General features: G+C 47.9%; 1 protein-coding gene across 7 annotated transcripts in view; it reads right to left on the bottom strand.

Annotated features, from left to right (window-relative positions):
- Zc3h4 (zinc finger CCCH-type containing 4) overlaps window positions 1-8,612 on the bottom strand; it is a 37,298-nt gene extending 28,686 nt beyond the window's left edge. The window contains exons 1-2 of one of the 7 annotated variants that reach the window (XM_027431034.2): window positions 8,484-8,612; window positions 6,615-6,831 (exon numbers count right to left, since the gene is read on the bottom strand). In XM_027431034.2, the coding sequence (XP_027286835.1) occupies window positions 6,615-6,826 (212 nt within the window). In that variant the 5' untranslated portion in view covers window positions 6,827-6,831; window positions 8,484-8,612. Of the gene's footprint in view, window positions 1-4,714; window positions 4,896-4,966; window positions 5,029-6,313; window positions 6,485-6,614; window positions 6,955-8,483 lie in introns of those variants that run through there. The other 6 variants (XM_027431037.2, XM_027431036.2, XM_035449295.1 and 3 more) reach the window with 6 other exon arrangements.
- Window positions 8,613-22,724: the final 14,112 nt, after the last annotated feature.

Here is a 22,724-nt window from a genome sequence, read left to right as displayed (position 1 = left end):
GAAAAGTACTGTACCAGTACGAGGTGGTGGCACTCGCCTTTAATCCCAACCTCAGGAGGCAGAGCTCTGTGAGTTTGAGGCCAGCCTGGTCTATATATCGAGTTGAGAACCTGTCTGAAATCAACAAAAAAGTACTATATCACTGCACTTGGGAGGCTGAGGCAAAAGGACTGCTTCAAGTTTAAGGCCAGCCTGAACAACAGAATCAGACCTCATCTCAAAAAAGAAGACTAAAGAGATGGTTCAGTGGTTAAGAACACTAAATGCTAGTCTAGAGAACCTGAGTAGTGCCCAGCCCCCAAGTAGGTATAACTCTTAGTTCCAGGGGATCTACTACCCCTGGGGACACCTACACTAATGTATCATGGCAACACACAGACACAGACACACACACTGTAAAACTAATCTATACGAGAGAAAGGAGCGCACTGCAGTAGACTCAGACCAGCAGCACAGTGGGGAGACCGCATCTGTCATATACAGCCTCCAGCACTTTTTGTGACTTGATCTTTTTGCTGATTTCCCAGCAAAGGTTAAGGAGCTAGTGTGGGAAGTCGGCAGCACAGCTTAATGGTTAACCTTTGACCTTTCTACTTCTAAAGAAAGGTACACCTGCACTACAAACTGACACCCAGCTTCAAAAAGCCAAAGGGCACAGTGGAACACACCTGCAATCCCAGCACTCAGAAGGCGGAGGCAGAACTACTGCTGCACATGGGACTCAGCATAGTAAGAGAGCCACTGTCCCAAGTCAGCAAGGGCTGTGTGAGAGCCTCACTTGTATAACCAGCCCAAGCAACAAATACTCGGGGCTAGTCAGGCATGTTGGTGACATCTGTGACCCAGCATTCTGAAGTCTAAGGAAGCACATCACTTAGAGTTGGAGACCAGTATGGACTAAACTGTGAGACCTTGTCTCACAAAGAAAACACAATGGCAACCAAGGGCTGGGATGCACACAGCTCTATAGCAGACTAGCAGGTGCAGGGACTTGAGTTCCTTCCCTAGGACTGAAAACAAAACAGAACAATGAAACATTTCTGTTCCAAGCAAAATGAGGGACAGCCTTGCTGCTGAATAAACATAACCCTCAGGGACTCAGCCAAATTACAAGGGGTGACAGATCCTGGAATCTGCCAGGCCTGGCCCTCAGAGATTCAGACCAGGAAGGGTTGGCTGAAGTGGAACAAGGAGGTGGGAGAAGGAGTGAGGGTTGGCTTTGGATCCCCAGCTTCCTGGTTCTCAGGGCCTCCCCCCCAGCTGAAATGCTGACTCACCCCACTCTAACTGCAAAGGCAAATTTTACATGCTGGGACAGCAGGCAACGGCTCAAGACAGCAAGACCATTTTAGCATCTAGAACAAGCACCGTGAAACAAGAAGAGCCACAAGACGGCCCCCACTGACTTCAGTCCCCACCAGGCTCCTTTCAATTAAGAAAGCTGCCCAGAATCTGAGAGGTACAGGAGAAGTGAGCTTCCTCAATAGGCTCCCTGCTTCTCTCTACACACAGGACTGCCAGCGTTCCAGTTACAATTCCCTCCTAGCAAGGAAAGAGGCCCTGAGCTGCAGCCACTGTGTGGGTGCTCTGCAGTGCCCAGGGGACTGCGGTGACCCTGAGAAGTGGGCACCAGCCCTGAATAACAGTAGGTGCTTCCAAAGAGCCACACTCTTCCTCCACATCCTGCTGCCACCTCCACAGATGTCACAGCTTGCCTAACAAACAGGGAGCTGAGTCACCAACACAGCCTAAGCAGGGAACACAGTACAGTTCTCTATCAGGAGGAGCAATCTGGCCAGGAGAAACAAGCTACTCTTAGGAGACAACTTCCATCCTGCTGATGAAAAATCATCTCTCTAATGATATAGCTGTAACTAGCACCAACCAAGAGCCCATTTCTTCATTTGTCACACCAGCTCAGAAATCACTTCACTGGACAATGTGCCTGAAGCTGTCTTTGAAACCAAGCACCCTACCTCACCGCACAGCACTATCACAACACAGGTGCCACACTGGGTCTAACACTGTGTTCAGAGCATTCACACCCACAACAGAGCTTTGTAGCAGAGGAGGCCTTGAAACCAGGAATGTCAGAGCTTTGGGCAAGTTCATTTTTTGCCTTAACTTATCCAAACAGGCAGCTTGCCATGGCCTGTGAGGCCTTAATTATGTAACTGACTCCAGACCATTTCCTCCATTACCTCTGCCAATGAGCGGGCTGCTCCTTCAGGTCCTCAAAGCACTCAGCAAGTAACTGCCAGAATGCTGCAACCTTCCTGTTCCCCTCTCATCCTGGCCATGCACCCCAACAGTGGTCAAGGACCTGGCTCAACTCAAGCCCCCATCACTTAAAGACCCCAGAGCAGGGCAGAACCAGTCACTCTGGTACTTCCAGAAGATTCCATCCACAGGGACCAAATGTAGGTTCCCTGAATTTGGTTTGATTTTTGGATAGCTATTCACAGAGACCTGGGGACAGTTTAATCAGTAACTTTCAACAGAGGGCTTCACTGGAAATGGATCCCTAATTCTCATCTCCATGAAAAAGGTTTCTAGGGAAGCCACAGCCACAGAACAGTTAAGAACCTGAGGTGGTTCTGAGACAGCCCACAGGGAAGGTAAAAGACTGAAGAGCAATGGATGGGCAGGGGTGGGGGCAGTGTCAGAGCCTAGGAACCTGTCCTGGAACCCGGCTATATGGAAACACTCAAACTCAGGAGACACACAATCTAACTAGCCAGGCAGAGCAGTCAGGGTAGCCTTCCTTCCCAAACAATTTCCCTCAGGATAGGTCTTCCTGAATAAGGCAAAACCACATGGATGGTTTTCTAAAACAGCTAGCTACCTTCACTTCCAGAAAATTCTGTCTTGTCAAGAATCAAAAATCTAGACCTTATAGCAAATGAAGGAAAGCCCTAGAAGACAGACGAGGAGTCAGAAAGCTCCTGTTCTGTGCGGAAGCCCTCATTTTCTCTTTGGAGGAGCAAACTGCAGGGTGGGGGAGGGGAGCAGCTCTGACTTGAGCATCTGCATTGTCATGGTCAAAGCCCATTGTGCTCCTACTGGGAGATTTTTGACTTGCTTTCAAACTAACTTTTCATCCAGAGGAAACAAGACTTCCAAGGTTACAAAGTATATGAGCTTTGCTGTTAAAATCAGGGATTCCAAGTGATACCCTTTTTTTTTTTTTTTTTTTTTTGCTTTTGCAACATCCATTAATTTAATTATTAACTAATAGTGGTACATCAGTTTGGGGCATTAAAAAAAAGGTACTACTGTGACATTTCAAAAATAAGGTATAGCTGAATGCAGTTGACTTAATATTGGGGACTCCTTTGCCAACAAAACAAAAACAGAAAACAACAAACCCTTGTGTGGATATGCCTAAGAGATTTTTAAAATGTTTGGGGGGAAACATTTCATTTCCAAAAGGAATCCCATTTCCTTCTAACATTTTATTTTTAGTTTAAACACCCTTCTACAACTTAGTTATCCTAAACACATGGAACGCAAGGGTTATCGGTTGGCATCCAGTTTCTGCTCTGAGCTCCTGGAAGAGGGATTTTACACAAGATGGGAACCTTCGAATGTTTTTTCCAGCTGACCCAGCGCACTGGATAGTGATGAGTTCGTGCTTTAGACATTTTGTGAAGGAATACTGTATGTTATGGAAACTTCGTCCTCAAATAACTGACTTTACATCAGACCACCATTGCATGGCAGGTGAATTATTAAAAGGTATAAAACAAGTGGCCTGACAAACTGCAGCTTACACGGTCCTCAAGTGTGGGTGGGCATCATTTCTCCTGAGAAGGCAGAAAGGAAACAGGCTCCTTTGGAAGGGACTAGGCTTCTATGTGAGAAAGACTTTCCTAACAAAGTACACCAGGGCCCAAAAGTGAGCAGGGGGAAATGGAACTTCAACATGTTTTTGTCTTTTAACAGAAGAACTTATGCTTGTAAAACACATTGGAAGGACAGCGTTAGGTCCTGCAAGTCATTGCCGTTTTTTGTTGCTGTTGTTTCTTTTTAACTTGTATGTGTAGGATGAGGGGCACTGAGGATGGGAGGTGTTCTCTCCAACATGACTGGGCGTGTAACACGTTTTACATCAACTTTTCACGGTCAGGCATGTGCTTTCGAACAAAGAGCAGTGGAGACAGGAGAGATCGGGTTTGACACAGTTTTACAGATATATTTTGTGCTTAGACAGTACTTTACGAATGACTTGCTCAATTTAAATGTCTATTACCGTAAGAAACATTTGAGTAAAATAAGGAAATTGGACCTGTTGAAACACTTTTGGGGGGGGGTGTGACTTTAACTTGAATACAAGTATAAACCAAATCAGTAAGCTTGTCTCCTACACTTGAAGTAGCCACTTTTCTGTGAAGGCTGGAGACAAAGCAATGGATGGATCCGGAAAGAGGGAGACCAAGGGTCTGAAAACATACTGGGCCTTTCCCATAGATTTTTGTCATGTTACAGTAACACTTTTTTTTTTTTTTAAGAAAACTGTGTACATCGAATTAAAAAAAAATTAAACACTGAAAGGATGTGCAATCTAAAAGGGCTCAATAGGGTTAGAATCCTGATTTGAACATAATAAATCCACTCTCAAGCATCACTTTGGTCTAAAGGCGAGGAGGAAGCAGGCAGGAAAGGGACTAAAAGAGGGAGATAATTGAATTACTCAATAAAAGAGGCTACTTACCATCCCAACCCATTGTAAGACATACACTTCTGACATAAGAGAACTCCTTAGAGGTCGGATAAAGCTCGTAAGCACCTCTGAGTAAGGCACCTGCCCCCGAGAGGGCCTGGAAGCCCAATGTGGGCTTAGCGAACAGACCTCCGCTAATCTGTTTATTTCCTTGAACTGTAGTCTGGCTGCGAAGGGCTGCGATTCCCAGGACGATACATTTAATTAGAACAAAACAGGAAAAAAAAAATGTAAAAAGCTCACCAAACTGCTGCACCTGTGTCTTTGAATGTGGGTGCCATTTCTTTTAAAAGGCAAAGGAGGGTCTGTGAAGGAGAAAGGGAAAACAGGACGTGGGAGTGGGGATAAAGGGCTGAGACCCTTGTCTGGAGGGTTGCTCTGCGACTTCCCAGGCGGCTGCCAGCCATCTGCCCAGCACATTCTCACCCTACCCCACCCCCCACTGCCAGAGAGAGTCGATTTCTTGCCCACTGAAACCCACCTTTCTATTTTCAAACCTATTCACTCAAGCCCCCAGGAGTCAGCCAACCCTGTACCCCATAGCCTTACGCTCTAGCAGGGCCAAAAGGGCCCCAAACCTTATCCTGAAAAGGCGCGGGGCTGTCCCCATTATCACCCGCCAGAGAAGGGTGTGGGGGAACCCACTTCGCACTTAATAAAGGACAAGGGGCGCCACAGTGCAAGTCCTGCCAAAGTACAAGGAGATCGCCTTTGCTCCCTTAGGGGCAATCGCACCCCCCATTTTACCCTAAAAGAGGGGAGATGTCCAGGGGAAGGCGGTGGCCAACTTCCTCTCCCATCCGCAGCTGGGAAAGCAACCTTTAACACCGCCCCCCCCACGCCAAAATTAAAAAAACAAACAAAAAGCAACCAAAAACCTAGGACTAAGGAATTGTCCACCACTATCACCTATCGGAAAGAGAAGGGGGGGGACACCCTGAGAAAAACAGGTTTCCAAAAAAGGTCAGGAGCTTTTCATCAAAAGACCTGGAAGATGCACCCCCTCTTCCCTGCCTGCGTTCTGGGGGGGGGGGAGTTAACTAGAAAACACCTCCCGCCAAAACAAATGCGAGTGCACAAGAGCCCCCATCCTGAGGAGCCCTTCACGGAGGCTGATCCGAAAACCCCACATTCGGCCTCCGTCAGACTCGGGGGAGGGGAACCTTTGCAATAAAAAAAGATTAAATAATAATAATAATAATTTTAAAAAGGGCAGGGTGGACCTCCCCCAGGAGAAAGGATACTGCTGTCAGGGATCGGGGAGACCCCCAACTCCGAACCCCTGAGAGAGGAGCTGGAAGCTGGAGATCCCCCCTAAAACAAGAGAATCCGGGGAGGGGGGCCCCCTCCCCCTCCCCCAAGCCTTCCCCGAAGCCAGGCGGGCGACAGGCCCGCTCGCTGACGGCCAGCTCCGGGCGGGAGCCAGGGGCGGCCGAGGAGCCTGACGGGCCTCGGCAAGCCCACCCCCATGGCTGGGCCCGTGCCGCGGGCGAGCGGGCGAGCGGGCGAGCGGGCGGGCAGAGCGAGCGGGCGGGCGGACGGAGAGGGACCGGCGGCGGGCGCAGGGGGGTCCGGGGGGCGCCTCCTCACCTTCCCCTCAGCATGGCGCCCAAAAAAAGACAGAGCGGGAGCGAGGGAGAGCGGGCGAGCGCCGCGAGGGGGGGCAACGCATGAGGCCGGGAAGAGAAAGCGAAGCGAGAAAGAGCGAGCGAGCGAGCTAGAGACACCCACCGACCCCGCCCTTCCTCCTCCTCCTCCTCCTCCTCCTCCTCCTCCTCATGGGCGGCCCGGCCCAACATGGCGGCCGTCCCCTTCCTCCTCCTCCTCCTCCTCCTCGTCCTCCTCCCCCCTCCCCGGGGGACGCTGCCCGGCCCGGGCCGGGGGGCCTGACCTGTCGTCAGGGAGCGGGAGGCGGTGGTGGAGGAGGTGCGGGGTGGCCGCGCGGCCGTCGGGGGAGCACGGAGGAGGCGAAGGCGTTGATGCCCGCTGAGGCGGCGGCGGCGATGGTGGCGACGGTGGCGGCGGCGATGGCGACGGCGACGGCGAAGGCGGCGGCGGCGACTCTGATGGCGGCGGCGGGGGGGTCCCGGGCGCGGCCTCCATGGTTCCTTGGAGGGGGAGGGGATGTTAATGCACGGAAAAGGACTGCTTGGGCGTGGCGGGAGGGGCACACTGGGGCTCCCCGTGGGGACGGGGACGGACGGGGACGGGGGCCGCACGTCTAAGGCTACTACATAAAAATTTTGAGGGTTTTTTTCTCTCTCTTTTTTTTTTTTTTGGTTTTTTTTTTTTTTTCTCTCTCAATCTCTCTCTCCGGTTTCGGAATCACCTCAGAGCCGACTTCCGCGTAGGCCGCGCGGCCTAGGCCGCCCGCCCGCCCGCCGCCTGCTGCTGCTGCCCGGGCCTGCGGGCGCTCGCCCGCTCGCCCGCTCGCCCGGTCACTCAGCCGCTCTCAGGGGCGCGGGACCCTCATGGGGGCGAGAGGTCCCCTGCGCACACGCAGGGACACACACCCCTCACACGCGCACACACACACACACACACGCAGGGGTCCCCGAGGCCCGGGGACGCGGACACTGGTGGGTGGTTGGGTGTAATTAGCGCGGGCCGCGCGCAACGGAGCAAGCGAAGGGGAAAGGGTGGGGGGAGAGGAGAGCGAGCAAAGGGGGGTGGTTAAAAAAAAAAAAAAAAAGAACCCGGGAGAAGAGGGGCGGACGGGCTGCGGAGATGGGCCGACTGTCTGCCCCGGCCCCGCCGCGGTCGGGAATTGACACAAAATGGCGGCCCGGCCGGGACGAGCCCCGAGCCTCAAGCGGGAGGAAGGGCGGGGAGGGAGGGAGGGGGGCAACTGAGAGGCCGAGCCGCCGTCACGTGCAGAGGCCGAGAGCACGGCCCGCCCGAAAGTAGGCGGAAACAACCGAAGCGGAAGGGCGAGGCGGAGGCGGTGGCGACGGAAAAAGCCGAATGCAGCGGAGTTTAAAAAAAAAAAAAAAAGGAAACCCGAGAGAACCCGGAAGGAGCCGAAGTAGGACGAAGACGTAAAGAGCCGAATGCAGCGAGTTTAAAAACCCCCCGAGAGAGACGTAAAGAGCCGAATGCAGCGGAGTTTAAAAACCCCCGAAAGAGCCGAATGAAGCGGAGTTCAAAAAAAAAAAAAAAAAAAACCCGAGCGAACCCGGAAAGAGCCGAATGCAGCGGAGTTCAAAAAAAAAAAAAAAACAAACGAGAGAACCCGGAAGGAGCCGAAGTAAGACGAAGACGGAAAGAGCCGAATGCAGCGGAGTTTAAAAACCCAGAGCCGGAAAGAGCCGAAGGAGGAGGAGGAGGATCTAGGTCACCGAAGGAACGTGAAGCAGCGGATCCAAGACCCACCTAAAAGAATCGAGGGTGGTGGTCGTGGGGAGGGGGCGGGGCTCCGGAGAGCCGGAAAGAGCCGAAGCGCTTCGGGGGGTCAATGGGAGAAACCCGAGGACTTGGGACGATCCGGAAAGAGCCGAAGCCGGGTGAAAGGGAATCGCGGCAAGAGGCGGAAGTAGCTGAAATAAATCGAGCCGAGCGAATAGGAATTAGCGAGTGAGCTCAGCGCGGTGGGGGGAGGGGGGCGGCTGGCGAGGCGATTAATTAACGCGAGAGTAAATGACTTTCAGGAACTGGCCCCCAGAGCAAGCGAGAGGAACCGAAAACTGCTAGTTTGAAGGAAGAGCCCAAAGTTTTAGGTGGGAGAGTGGGAGCGGGGCGGGGGGGGAGAAAAATTTTTAACCGAAAGCCGGAGACCGGTCCCAGGAGTCGGACGTTTCCGAAGAGGGGCTGGAGCAGAGGCGGCCCGGAGATGACGTCACTACATAACTCGGCCGGTGACGTCACCCTCGGGGGCGAGGAGGGCGGGGACTGACCGTGCGGGCGTAGTGCAAATCTAGGTGATTTTAAACCAGCAACCAGATGTTTACACGCTCCCCCCTGCCCAGGTCCATGCCGCCGGTTTATAGACGGATATTAAAGCCCAAGGCTGCAGGCTCGATTGGCTGAAGATCGTAGGTTCGGGGCCAGGGTCTGGGGAAAAGGCTCAGTTGGCAAACGTGAAACCCAAGGCTCCATCCGCAGCACCGGGTGGAGCCGACTGCACCCAGGGCGGTTGGAGCCGGCGAGGGAAAATGAGAATTTCAAGGTCACATCCTGCGCAGCACGGTGGGAGGAGAGAAAAGACTTCCCCAAAGATCCCACGCCCTCCAACCTCGGGCGGGGCTCACAGGCTGAATAATCTAATAAAAGTTGTGAGTCGTTCAATTCTTTTGGCCCCCCAGGGAACTACGTTGCCATTAGTTCTTTACTCAGTGCTGGTTTCTGTGGCTAAAAATGCGCACAGCACAGCATCGCGGTGAAATTGCCTTTAAGGGAAAGAAAGTGGAAGCAAGAATAAAGGGAAAGGCCGGCTGGGTGCAGGCAGGGACAAGGAAGAAGAGAAAGTCCTCCGGGAGGAAACAGCTCTTTCCACCCCCGGAAGAGGCAGGTGTCGCATTGGTCCTCAAGAGAGTGGGAAGTGTGTCTGAAGACAGGGGCCTTGTGATGAGAGACAACAAACGAAATTCCTAAGTCGCCTGAGATGCCTGTTAGGGTTGGTGGTGACATAAGATTTAGTTCTGAAAAACTAATGTGCCTCCCAGTGGCTACTGCTTGCTAAGAACCTTCTGATCTTTACCAAAGTAGATGTTGGGATGCCATCCCTAATCTAAATTTTTTGGGTGCAGTCCCAACCCTTGTACTTGAGACACCCAGGCCCAGTTCCTAATCTAATAGGAGCTATTTGTTTTGAGACAGGGTTTCTCTGTGTAGCTTTGGAGCTCACTCTGGAGACCAGGCTGGCCTCTAACTCACAGATATCTGCCTGCCTCTGCCTCCCGAGTGCTGGGATTAAAGGCGTGCGCCACCAACGCTCCCTCTTTCTCAGCAGGGTCTCACTACGTGAAGGACTTAAAAATTAACAAAGAAATAAAGTAAGAAGGCTTAAAAAAAAAAAAAAAAAGGTGGCCTGATTTAAAAAAATCTAACCAAGGCCACAATGACTCCGGTCCCTGGAATTTCCTAGCATTCCTAGCGGGCCGCAATAACTCCCTTACAAGGTCGAAAGATAGCCTAACTAAATACCAAGAACTTCCAAAGGGCCACCCTCCCATGGGGTCGCGAAGATAAGAACAGACTATCCCACCAGTTAATGTAACAACAATTGACAAAAGAGAGCCCCTGAGAAACCGAAAAGATAGCTGCAATTACCGGTTCATTCCATGGGATGTTGACCCAACTGGTGAGGCAGGAGACCATCTGGCCCCAAAGATGAGAGACCTTCAAAGGACTTGTGACTCCAGTTATATACCCGAACACCCTCCCCTCCCCAAAACCTTGTGATTTCTTCCTATAAAAGAGACCTGCCTTTGAGGAACGGGGCTTCCTTGGTCTGTCGGACTGGGAGGCCTGTTTGCGCAAACGTCCCACAATAAACTTACCTCGTTTTTATATCAACTGGACAGGACATTGAGTGTTTGGCGGAAACCGTCCGATGTGTAGAGGCTTCCTCAACCTGAGGGTCTTTCATATGTAGACATGGGTCACCTACTCATAACTAAATTACACAAAAATTTCTTTATAAACTGGCCATTGGTAGTTCACACCTGGAATACCAGCACTTCTTTATTTTTTCTTGTTTGTTTTTGTTGTTTTTCAAGACAGGGTTTCTCTGTATGGCTTTGGAGCCTATCCTGGCACTCGCTCTGTAGACGAGGCTGGCCTCAAACTCACAGAGATCCACCTGCCTCTGCCTCTGGGAGATGTGTCCCACCAATGCCAATTCCCAGCACTTCTTAGGCTAAGACAGAAGGATCACCTTGGATTTGGAGCCAACTGGGGCTACTTAGTGAGTTCCAAGACAATTTATAGCTGGGTGTTGGTGGCACACGCCTTTAATCCCAGCACTTGGGAGGCAGAGGAAGGCGGATCCCTGTGAGTTAGAGGCCAGCCTGGTCTCCAAAGCAAGTTCCAGGAAGGCTCCAAAGCAACAGAGAAACCCTGTCTCTGAAAAAAAAAAAAAATGGAAAAAAGAAAAAAAGAAAAGTAAGGAAGGAATTCATCAGAAAAAACAAACAAACAAACAAACAAAAACTGGGTGTGGTACCATATCCCTTCTAGCACACCAGAGGCAGAGGCAGACAGATTTCTCTGAGTTTGAGGCCAACCTGGTCTACAGAGGGAGTTCCAGGACAGCCAGGGCTACACAGAGAAACCCTGTCTTGGAAACAGCCTGTACTGGAGAAAAAGAGAGGTGTTACACTGACTTGTTCCTGCTGCGTGCAATCCAATCTCTTTTCCCTCTTCTTTTATAATGAAACCCAGCTTTTAGCAAGAAGCTGCCATGTAGACATAGATTGATCCTCTTCTCCAGGGGATGATGTCGCCCCCTGGAGGATCTCTGGGAAATTACTGAGCGGTTTTCAGTAATCAACTCTCTCTGGGGAATGGTATACCCTCCCTTAGGATCTTTTTTTTTTTTTTTTTAATTTCTTTCCTTCTTTTCTTTTTCTTTTTTTTTTTTATTGTTAGTTACAATGACGAGGGGTTTGTTTCCTGGGATGTGACACTCACCATAAATGATTACCTCATTAACTGTCAATGAAAAGCAGGCCTGAGGCAAAAGGCAAAAATCAGGCAACTATAGAAATAAAGGTAGCTCTGGGCGTTGGTGGCGCACGCCTTTAATCCCAGCGAGGCAGAGGCAGGCGGGTCTCTGTGAGTTCGAGGCCAGCCTGATCTACAGAGCCAGTGCCAGGACAGAGAAAAAGCTACACAGAGAAACCCTGTCTCAAAAAACCAAAAAAAAAAAAAAAAAAAAAAAAAAGGCAAGAAAAGAATGTGTTGTGATTGGCTGGCACAGTAAGAGCACTAAATGTCACTGTGGATTATCCACGTGAAAATGGCTTGCAGGTTGGGCATCAGTGGCGCATGCCTTTAATCCCAGCAGTCAGGGTACAGAGGCAGACGGATCGCTGAGTTGGAAATGAAAGACCCTCAGAAAGCTGAGGCTTCCAGAATCTTAGCCCAGGACGGCGGCCACCCCAAACACAGAATGGAGGCGAAAGCTTGATGCAAACTGCATGAGGCTTTATTGTAATTTAACAAGCTAACCCTATGTTAGCTCGGGTCTTTCACCCACCCGCCATGGCGGTTGGCTAGAAAAGACCGCTCCTTGGGTCTCTACGTCATTGTCGTGCACTTGTCCGTAAAGCACACCCAGGGTTGTAAAGCATAGCGCCACCAGCTAACTTCTGATTGGTTCCTTGTCACAAGACAGGCATCTGACCTCTAAGTGACTAAGGCAGGTATATGGCAAGCACGTGTTCGGCTGTTATGGCTGCCAAAAGGGAAGCCGGTTCCTTCAGAAGCCAGACTCATCTTATATTTTTGGTTGTGAGCCTAGCCTTTAACAGCTGAGCCATCTCTCCAGCCCCAGGCCAGACTCATCTACACAGAAAATTCCAAGACAACCAGGACTACACATAGAAACTCTGTCTCAAAGATAAATGAGTAAATAAAACAAAAGAGAGGCTTGCAAGGAGCTGGTCCAAGTTTTAAAACACCTGCTGTGCACAGCCACTAATGATTCTGAAATACTTAGCATACTTCACTGACAAGGGAGGTCCTTCTGTGTGTATGTTTGTCTTATTGGTTGATAAATAAAGTTGGCCAATAGGGAAGCAGGACAGGTGGGACTTAGGTATTATGATTAAAGTCTCTTTATTCCAGAAGACACCAGGGCAAGACACAGGCCAGAGCTAGGTTATAGAACCCAGCCAGCGCGGCCAGAACAAAAGGGGCCCGGGTCCCCACGTGCAGCCCCTTAAGAAGCTCCCTTACGTCACCCCAGCTTTCCTTCACCACGCCCTTATGGGCGAGTCCCGGGTCCACCTGGTACCTGTCCCAGGACTATTGGGCGGGGCTAGGGTGTCTCCCTACAACTAGGAGTCAAGGAGGATTCTGGGAAATGTAGTAAAGAGATCCAGACAGGAGGTGACATGGCGGGCAGACTCAGGATATAAGCAGGGACAAACAGGAAATCGTCCTTTTGCTCTTCCTCTTCCTCCTGCTCTCTGCTCTGGAGCCTTCATGTGATCCCAGAAATCAGGATTATTTCGCTGGCATCCTCCATAAGATAAGTCCTATGAATATGGTTGATAATTAAGACTGAGCTAGCAAATAAGAAATCCTAATCCTTGGCCAGCAGTATTGTACCTAATATAAGTCTCTGTGTATTATTTGGGGCCCTAAGGCAGCAGGCAGAACTTGGGTGGCTGGCAAAAAGCACCCAAGTGGCGGCAGGGCTCTGGCAGCTTCGACAGAAAGATTTATTGTAACAAAATGGTAGCAGCACCCCACGCCCCGAGGTTCCCAGAGGAAGCAGGGAACCTGATGCCACAGCCTGCACTTTCCAGCCCCTGGGTGGCATGGAGCAGCTTCCATATGCTCTCAACCTTGGACTCCACTCTCCCGAGATGGCCTGCAGCCCTCATGAGTTCTAGAGGTTGTTACTCTTTTGTTTAAAAAGAAGAAAAGAGAAATGCTGAGACATGAGACATATTGACTATAAGTTTATTATGAGGCCCGGCAGAGTAGGGAGACTAAGAGAAGAGGAACAGGGTAGTGGCTGACCGCCATGGCCGGTTGCCATAGAGAGACAGAGCAAGCACATAGGTGGGAGACAGAGTAGAGAGAAAGCAGAGACAAAGCAGAGCAGGGAAACAGAGAGGAAACAGAGAGAGTGTAAATGGGCAGGGACCTATCTTTTAAAGGGGTCCTCTGCACCTGCGTGCAGACTTAGTTCCCATGGAACCTTGGGCTGACCAGAGTACTGCCTGTTCCACCAGGTAACAGGGGCAGGCCAGCATAATGCCTGAACCTTTCATTCCCACCTCTACTTATTATTAAAAAAAAGGTGGGGTGTTTAGACATGGCAGGTTAAGGAATAAGGGCGTTGAATTCTCAAGACTGCTTCCTGCTGACATGGGAGGCGTTGACCATCTTTGGGGGACCCAAGAAGGTTGGGGTGCTGCCACGTCCTGGAGTAGCTGGTTGTTTCATTGCAGTCCAGGCTGTATGGAACTCCCTGATGTCTCTTAGACCTGGCAAGATGTTGACAGAGCAGAGGACAAGGTAAAGTTTAGAAAAAAATTTTTTTCTTAGGTCCTGGTATTTGTGGGAAGACTGTAAGGCGAGGGAGGGGTTCCTGAGGTGTCCTAAGATGAGGGAAGGGAAAGATTGAATAACTGGAGTGAATCTGACCTGTTTGTTTGGATGCAGTCCAGCTCCCTGGAACTTACAAGAATCCGTAGAGTTTGTGGAAACATAAGTATTAGACACATTAGCAGCTTGTTCATGTTAGAAGCAACTTGGCTGAAAGTATTATCATTTTAAAATAGACAGTTTTTTTAGGACAATGAAAAGCATCTTAATCTTGACCTTGTAGTTATGATCGTACAGTGGTATTGTAGAACTGACTATGAACAGTAGCATGAGAAATAGAGAAATCAGGAACATATTTCATTCTTTTACACTTTTCTATCTTCACATAGATAAACCCTAAAATACCTGTTCCTGGAATCTGTTTTGCTTTAAGCTGGCAAGACTACCAGTCGTCAAAAGCATCAGAGTTCTTGAGAAGGATAAGATTTTACCTGAATCAATGATTAAAGAATAACAGAGACTTTCCAGCAGGCTGCATGGACAGCCATCCCCAAGGTCCTCCATCCATAGTAGGGGCTGCAGGACACCTGCCTTCTTGCTGATAGCATGTGACCTGTGGATTACAGACTATAGGAAGACTCGCCTACCGTTGTCCCAAGCAATGCGGGGAAAGTCGATTCCACTGTCATCTTGTCCATGGTCTGGAATACGTTGTAGCAGTTGAGGTGAAGGGCAGGGTTGCTCAGTGACTAGCCTTGTCACTGACTCAAGATGAAGCTTCTTCAGTGCCCATCTGTCTTCTCGGGGGGAAATGGGGTAGGGCCGGCAGCTGGCCTATCTCTCTGTTATAAAAAGCTTTTTAACAAAACATTTTAAATGCCATATTCTCTAGATCTCTGAACATTTGAGGGCTGTCGTCTGTTTAGTATCTCAGCAGTTAAAAGTTTGCCTTTAGTTAGAGAAAAATCCCTTTTTGTAATAAAAGCTGTACCTTTGTAAATGGCTTATAGGATAGACTGAGTGGTATAAATATTTTGTTAATTTGAAATAGACCTTTATGGTCTAGTTCCAGGACAGCCTCCAAAGCCACAGAGAAACGCTATCTCGAAAAACCAAAATAAATAAAATCTTAAAAAAGAAAAGAAAGAAACACTACTTTCCTTTAAAAAACATACTGCTGGCCAATTGACTAGGATTTCTTATATGCTAGCTCAGTCTAATTATCATAAATCTATATATTTTATAAGACTAATTGAGGATGCCTTCTGCTGGTATCCTCTTTCCCAGGATCACATGGCAGCTCTAGAGCAGAGAGCAGGAGGAAAAGCAAGAGTGAGAGAGCAATTTCCTTATATTCTGTGTCTGCCTGCTATGTCACTTCCTGCCTGGATCACAAGAATTCTTAATACATTTCCCAGAATCCTCCTCGACTCCTAATCCCACCTATCCTGCTTCCTCATTGGCCAAACAGTGCTTTATTCAACAACCAATAAGATAAACATACACAGAAGGACATTCCCCATCAATTGTGTTTCCAGTAAGGGATTAAAAAGTCTGATTGCAGAGGCTGGAGAGATGGCTCAGTGCTTAAGAGCACTGTTGCTGTTCCAGGGACGTGTGCTCAATTCCAGGTTAAATTCTCAGCACCCACATGGCAGCTTAACTGTGTGTAACTCCAGTGCTAGGACATCTAACACCCTCACACAGAGGGCAAAACACCAAAGAACATAAAAATAAATAATTAGGGCCAGACAGGGATGGTGCATGCCTTTAGTCCCAGCACTCGGAAGGCAGAAGCAGGCAGATCTCTATGAGTGTGAGGCCAGCCTGGTCTACAGAGTAACTGCAGGATAGGCTCCAAAGCTACACAGAGAAACTCTATCTCAAAACAAACAAAACAAAACAAAACAACAACAAAAACCCAAAACAAACAAACAAAAAGTTTGATTGCTTGCAATAAACTTGTCTCAGTCTCAGTCTGGCTGAGATCCCTTGCTCAGGGGTTTACAGTCTCTCTCTCTCTCTCTCTCTCTCTCTCTCTCTCTCTCTCTCTCTCTGTGTGTGTGTGTGTGTGTGTGTGTGTGTGTGTGTGTGTGTGTGTGTGTGTGTGTATTCCAGAAGAAGGCATATGATCCCTTGGAGCTGGAGTCATGGGAAGTTATGAGCTGTCCAGTATGGGTGCTCAGACAGAAACTGTAAGAGCAGTGTGTTCTTTGAACCCCCTCAAAGGGACCAGACCCTCAACCCTCCCCCTGCTTTGGCACCCATGACAGGCTGCAGAAAAGACCTAGCAAGACAAAGGCCTCTGACTCGGGAGCATGTGTTAAGGTCCCTCCCTTGCTCAGGAAGCCAGATACTCTCCATGCAGCAAGGAACCAATCAGGAGGTAGCTGGTGGGCTCTGGGTGTGATTTATAACAGTGGAATGCAGATATAACAACCCCCTGTGAGGGCCTCTAGACATAGCAACCTACCTGTTGCACTTGACTGAGGATAGGGGTCCTAGCACAGAAGTGCACCAATCCTGAGACTGTTGTGCACCCCAGACACTCCCCTTGCTCACCCCAATAAATTCACCACCCCTCAGTCTCTCTGGGTCCTTCTTGCCCCACATGCTGTGTCAGACAGACTGAGGAACCCAGTTAATACAGTTAACTTGTTAAACAATAAAAGACTCTTTGCTTTTGCATTGGGTTGGGACTCTTAGTGATTTTGGGGTTCGGAATTTGGGCACAACACCCTGAGACATCTATCCATCCCTTGGGTATTATTGCATTAGTTACCTTTGTTGTTCTTTTGTTTTGTTTTGTTTTTTTGAGACAGGGTTTCTCTGTGTAGCTTTGGAGCCTATCCTGGCACTTGCTCTGGAGACTAGGCTGACCTCGAACTCACAGAGATCCGCCTGCCTCTGCCTTCTGAGTGCTGGGATTAAAGGCGTGCCCCACCAACGCCATGCCTGATCAAGGTAACTTATAGAAGAGTTTATTAGTGTTTATGGTTCCAGGGTTAGAGTCCATGATGGTACAGCGAAGGCATAACAACAGGAACAGGACGATGAGGGCTCATATCTTTCTATTATTAACATAATAGTTTTTTGCCGGGCGGTGGTGACACACGACTTTAGTCCAAGCACTCTGGAGGCAGAGGCTGGCAGATCTCTGTGAGTTCAAGACCAGCCTGGTCTACAAGAGCTAGTTCCAAGTCAGCCTCCAAAGCCACAGAGAAACCCTGTCTTGAAAAACCAACACCCCCCCCTCCAAGAAGACCATAATATTTTTTTGATTATCTGGAAATTTCACATAATCCACCCTGATCACATTCATTTCCCAGTCCTCCCAGGGCCATTTCCAACCTTGTGACCTCCCCTAAAACAAAAGAAGAAGAAAAAAAAACAGAATTTGTTCAATTTGTATTGGCCATATACTCGCTGGAGCATGGTCAAACACCCAGTCGGCAGCCCCTTAAGGAAGCTTTCCCCACCTTTACCCCTTCCAGAAGCCATCAACTGTGAAAAGCTACACTTCAGCATCCCTAACCATTTGGGTTCTGGCTACAACATGCGCTACAGAGGTCATATGGCCACAGCCACAGCAGGGTCGGTCATAGACACCACCGTGGCCCCTGGAGGCAGCACAGACCACGGACATCAAAATGGCCCCAGGCTCCAGCCCAGGCCACTCACACACATCAACCCTGCCCGAGGCGACTGCAGCAGGGCCCATGGACCTCAACATGGCTTCAGGCAGCAGCACAGACCAGGAATATCCACAAGGTCTTCGGTGGTTAACACACGTCCCGAAGGGCTGGAGAGATGGCTCAGGGGTTAAGAGCACTGACTGTTCTTCCAGAGGACCTGAGTTCAATTCCCAGCAACCACATGGTGGCTCACAACCATCTGTAATGGGATCTGGTGCCCTCTTCTGGCATGCACTGTATACATGATAAATAAATAAATCGTTAAAAAAAAAAACAAAAAACGTCATGGACATCCACATGGGCTCCAGAGATCGTCTGTCTCTGCCTCCGGAGGACTGGGATTAAAGGCATGTGCCGTCAACACCTGGCTTCACTGTTGTATTAATTAAGGACTTGCCTGATCAAGCGATGCTTTCTTTCTTTCTTTCTTTTTATTTATTTATTTATTTAGAGACAGTGTTTCTCTGTGGCTTTGGAGGCCAAGGGCCTTTTTTTATTGTTTTCCAATTTATAGCTTAAGCAAATTGACTTCCATATCCCCAAAACATGCTAACTTAAGCCCCCAAAGGGACAAAGCCAACTGCAAATTCTTGATTAAGGAATATCACAGTGTGCTGAATTTTTCCCAACCAAGTTTTTATAGGCTTTATGTAGCCTTGGGAAACTCTCAGACACAATTCACATATGTTTTGTTGTTGTGTTGTTTTGTTTCCAGACAGAGTTTCTCTGTAGTTTTGAAGGCTGTCCTGGAGCTTGCTCTTTAGACCAGACTGGCCTTGAACTAACAGAGATCCCACTGTGTCTGCCTCCTGCACACTGCGGTTAGGGTTGCCCCACCACTGCCTGGCAAGATTCACACATGTTAAATAGAATGTACTGAATACAAATGGCAAATTAAGGCTAGTGCCAACATTCAGGAGCCAGCTGAATCTGTGTAGGAGTTCTCCCTACAGGATCTCACTCTTACGATGCTGCTTTCATAGGAGAAGTAATTTCTAGAAATTTTAAGAAAAATCAAAATGTCATATGTTTCAACTGTGGTAAATGTGGTCATTGGAAAAGGGACTCTAGGCAAGATGTTCCTAGAAATAGTGTTTTTTCTAGAGATAACCTAAACAGAAGGCCCCAGCCGTATGGAGTATGCAGCAGGTGTGACAAAGGCTAGCACTGGAATAATGAATGCAGATCAACAAGGGACAGACATGGCAACCCTCTGCCATCAGGAAACGCCTTCGGGAGCCCCTCACGGGACCCAATGTCAAATTTGGTTCAATCATTCCCTGTCAGCATGGAGGAAATTCCTCCAAAGAGCAATTAAGGGACCTAATGCTTATTGTTAAAAACCATACTGCTAGCCTCCCCCAAAAACTATCTGGGCTGTGGTGGCCCAATAGCCTTTGGGGTACCAGCCCATTAAGACTCGGTCTCAGGTGCTGCATGTGAACCAATGAGGGGGAGCAGAAGCTTGTTGCAGATCTCCTGGGTGTTGGTCGCAGGTTGGATCACAGCTTCCACTACCTCTGGGCCAAGGTAGTTATTTGTCATTTGTGAGTGACTCTCAATAAATACCTGACTTCCCTTTATTCCTGGCTCTTGTGGACTCTATTTCAATCATCCACTACATACACCTTTAATCCCAGCACTTGGGAGGTAGAGGCAGGCAGATCTCAGTGAGTTCAAGGCCAGCCTGGTCTACAAATCAAGTTCGAGGACAGCCAGGACTACTCAGAGAAACCCGGTCTCAAAAAAAGCCAAAAAACCCAGACATCAAATTAATATAGCAAGAAGGTCAGCTTAGCCAAAAGTGTTTAGACATTTAAAGAAGACATAATCTTTTTTATCCAAGCATAAGAATGAACATGAACATTGCTTTGTCTGAGTATTTAATGTTTTAAGTAATAAAAATAGTTTTAGTATAAAAAAAAAAACCCAGACAGAACAACTTCTACATAAAGATCAGGAGAGATCAGAAAACAAGTATTTTAGCAAACTAAAATATATATAAATGGCATTGAAATTGAGAGTACGGTAACCATGGGTGCAGATGTAACAATAATTATCCAAAATCTTGGCATCCAGATTGGCCTCTTTGGAGGTCAATGTTCAACTTCTTTCTTTTTTGGGGGGTGGGGAGGTTTGAGACAGGGTTTCTCTGTGGCTTTGGAGGCTGTCCTGGAACTAGTTCTTGTAGACCAGGCTGGTCTGGAACTCACAGAGATCTGCCTCTGCATCTGTAGTGCTGGGACTAAAGGTGTGTGCCACCACTGCCCTGCTTAAATGCTCAACTTCTTGGGATTGGAACTTCATCTCATTTAAAACACAGTCCAGTATGGGTCAAGTGTATAGGGCCAGAAGGACAGACAGGAAACTTAAAAACATATGTGGCTAACATAGCCATTAATTTATGGGGACATGGTTTGTTACAACAATGGAAAACCCAGATTAAGCATCCATGTTGTAAATAAGCAAGGTGAAACATCTGGTGGTCTTTCAGGGATACCAACAGCCCTACCTTTAAAATGGTTAACTAACAAACCTATGCATGTGGAATAATGGCCATTTTTTCTTCTTATTTTTCGAGACAGGGTTTCTCTGTGTAGCTTTGGAGCCTATCCTGGCACTCTCTCTGGAGACCAGGTTGGCCTCGAACTCACAGAAATCCGCCTGCCTCTGCCTCCCGAGTGCTGGGATTAAAGGCATGTGCCACCACCACCCGGCAACAATGGCCTTTGATGTCAGAAAAATTATAGGTACTAGAATAGTTGGTACAGGAGCAGCTAAATGCTCAACATATTGATTAGTCCTTGAAATTCATTTGCCATTAAAAAGAAATATACAAAACAGAGAATGGTAACAAGTCTAAGAGCTGTTAATAAGCTGATTCAGCCAAATGGCTCTTTACAGCCTGGAATTTCCCTGCCTTCTCTGTTACCTAAAGGACAGCCTATTATAGTGATCAATTTAAAAGACTGCTTTTTTTTGCTTTTACTATACCTTTACAAGAACAGGATAGATAAAAATTTGCCTTCACAGTGCTTACATATAACAATTCCTAGCCTATTAAAAGGTATCAGTGGAAAATTATTTCACAAGGGATGATAAACAGCCCTATTTTATGTCAATATTTTGTACGGCTGCCATTGGGAATAATTAAACTGTTCCCCAATCTATAATTTACCATTATATAGATAATATCATACTAGCTGATCCAGACACAGATACCTTAGGGGAAAAAATGTTTGAAGAGGTAAAGAAAAATTTGCCTTGTCGGGAATTACAAATTACTCCTGAAAAAAAAATACTAAGAGGAGAGTCTATTAATTATCTGGGATAAAAGTTAGGTTTACAAAAAAAATTCAACCACAGAAAGTACAAATCGGAGGAGATGAATTATGAATTCTTTTTTTTTAAAGATTTTATTTATTATGTATACAACATTCTGCTTCCATGTCTATCTGCACACCAGCAGAGGGCACCAGATCTCATAACGGATGGTTGTGAGCCACCATGAGGTTGCTGGGAATTGAACTCAGGACCTCTGGAAGAGCAGTCAGTGCTCTTAACCTCTGAGCCCATCTCCCTAGCCCCAAATTATGAATTCTTAATGATTTTTGAAATTTGGTAGATATTGATTGGCTGTGGTCCACAATTGGATTAATAACTCAAGGTAATTTACTTCAAACCTTACAAGGTGATAAGGATTTAAATAGTCCAAGAAAATTATCAGCTGAGGTTGAGAGAGAATTAGCTTTGGTAGAAAAGACATTGGAAGATACACATGTAGATGGATACATATCGAGTTTTTTTTTGAGGACTCAGCTGGAGAGAGAGGGACACAGAAAAGGAGGAGGGGCTTAGGAGCTTCAAGGGCCTTTTTGGATCTTGGAAAAGAGAGAGAAGGTTCATATGAGCTTTTTGGCTCTCCCAGGTTCAAACCCCACTATCTGACATCGGAGTTTTTTATTAACAATAGAATAACTTAGATAACAGGGATCATGGACGTCCTCATGGTTTCTGGACACAGCAGGGATCATGGACGTTGTCATGGATTCAGGTGGAAGCATGGACCATGGAAATTTCATGGCCTTTGGTGGTAACACTGACAATGGACATCCACATGGGAGAGCTCATATTTTGATTTATAAACAGGAAGCAGAAGGAGCAAACTGGGGAAGGACAGTGGTATAGCTCCCAGTGACACACCTTCAGCAAGCCAATGCTTTCTGAACATTCTCAAACAGTACCACCAAATGGGGAACAAGGATTTAAATATTTGAGCCTGTCGGGGACATTCCTTTTTTGGGGGGAGTGTTTTGAGACAGGGTTTCTGTTTCTCTGTGTAGCTTTGGAGCCTGTCCTGGCCCTCACTCTGTAGACCAGGCTGGCCTCGAACTCACAGAGATCCCCTGCCTCTGCCTCCCGAGTGCTGGGATTAAAGGCATGTGCCACTATAGCCCAGCACTTCCCTGCTCTTATTGCAGGTACCGCAATTCAGAATGACAAGGGAAAGTTTTTGTAAAATTCACAGTATCTCAGCTCCACCCCAGACCAAAAAGGTGGATTGGCAGGACACCTGCTGCAAAGCTCCCTAAGTGATGCTAATTTGCAGGTTGGATTGAGAATTCCTACTTTAGTGAGTGGTGAGCAGTCACCTGGTTGGAGGTAATTTCATAATCTTTTTTGTTTTTATTTTTTTGGTTTTTCGAGACAGGGTTTCTCTGTGTAGCTTTAGAGCCTATCCTGGCACTTGCTCTGGAGACCAGGCTGGCCTCGAACTCACAGAGAATCTCCTGTGTCTGCCTCCCAAGTGCTGGGATTAAAGGCATGGGCCACCAAAGCCTGGCTAATTTCATAATCTTTAAACCCAGGACCCTAAGCTATTGAATAACTAACTGCTCTCCCAGTCTTTAAGGTACAGAACCTTAACTTGTCGACTATGCTCACCAACATTTTAAAACTAATAGTCTAAAAACATCACCCACAGCCGGGCATGTGGCCTTAAACCCAGGTTTGTACTTGTTTGCTAACAGGATCTCATGTAACCCAGGCTGGCCTTGAACTTTTGATTCTTCTCTGTCCTTTTG

Source organism: Cricetulus griseus, chromosome 9 (genome assembly GCF_003668045.3).
Source record: "Cricetulus griseus strain 17A/GY chromosome 9, alternate assembly CriGri-PICRH-1.0, whole genome shotgun sequence".
NCBI lineage: Eukaryota > Metazoa > Chordata > Mammalia > Rodentia > Cricetidae > Cricetulus > Cricetulus griseus.
The sequence above is the reverse complement of the archived record's forward strand: the minus strand, read 5'-3'. Positions and strand labels throughout refer to the sequence as shown.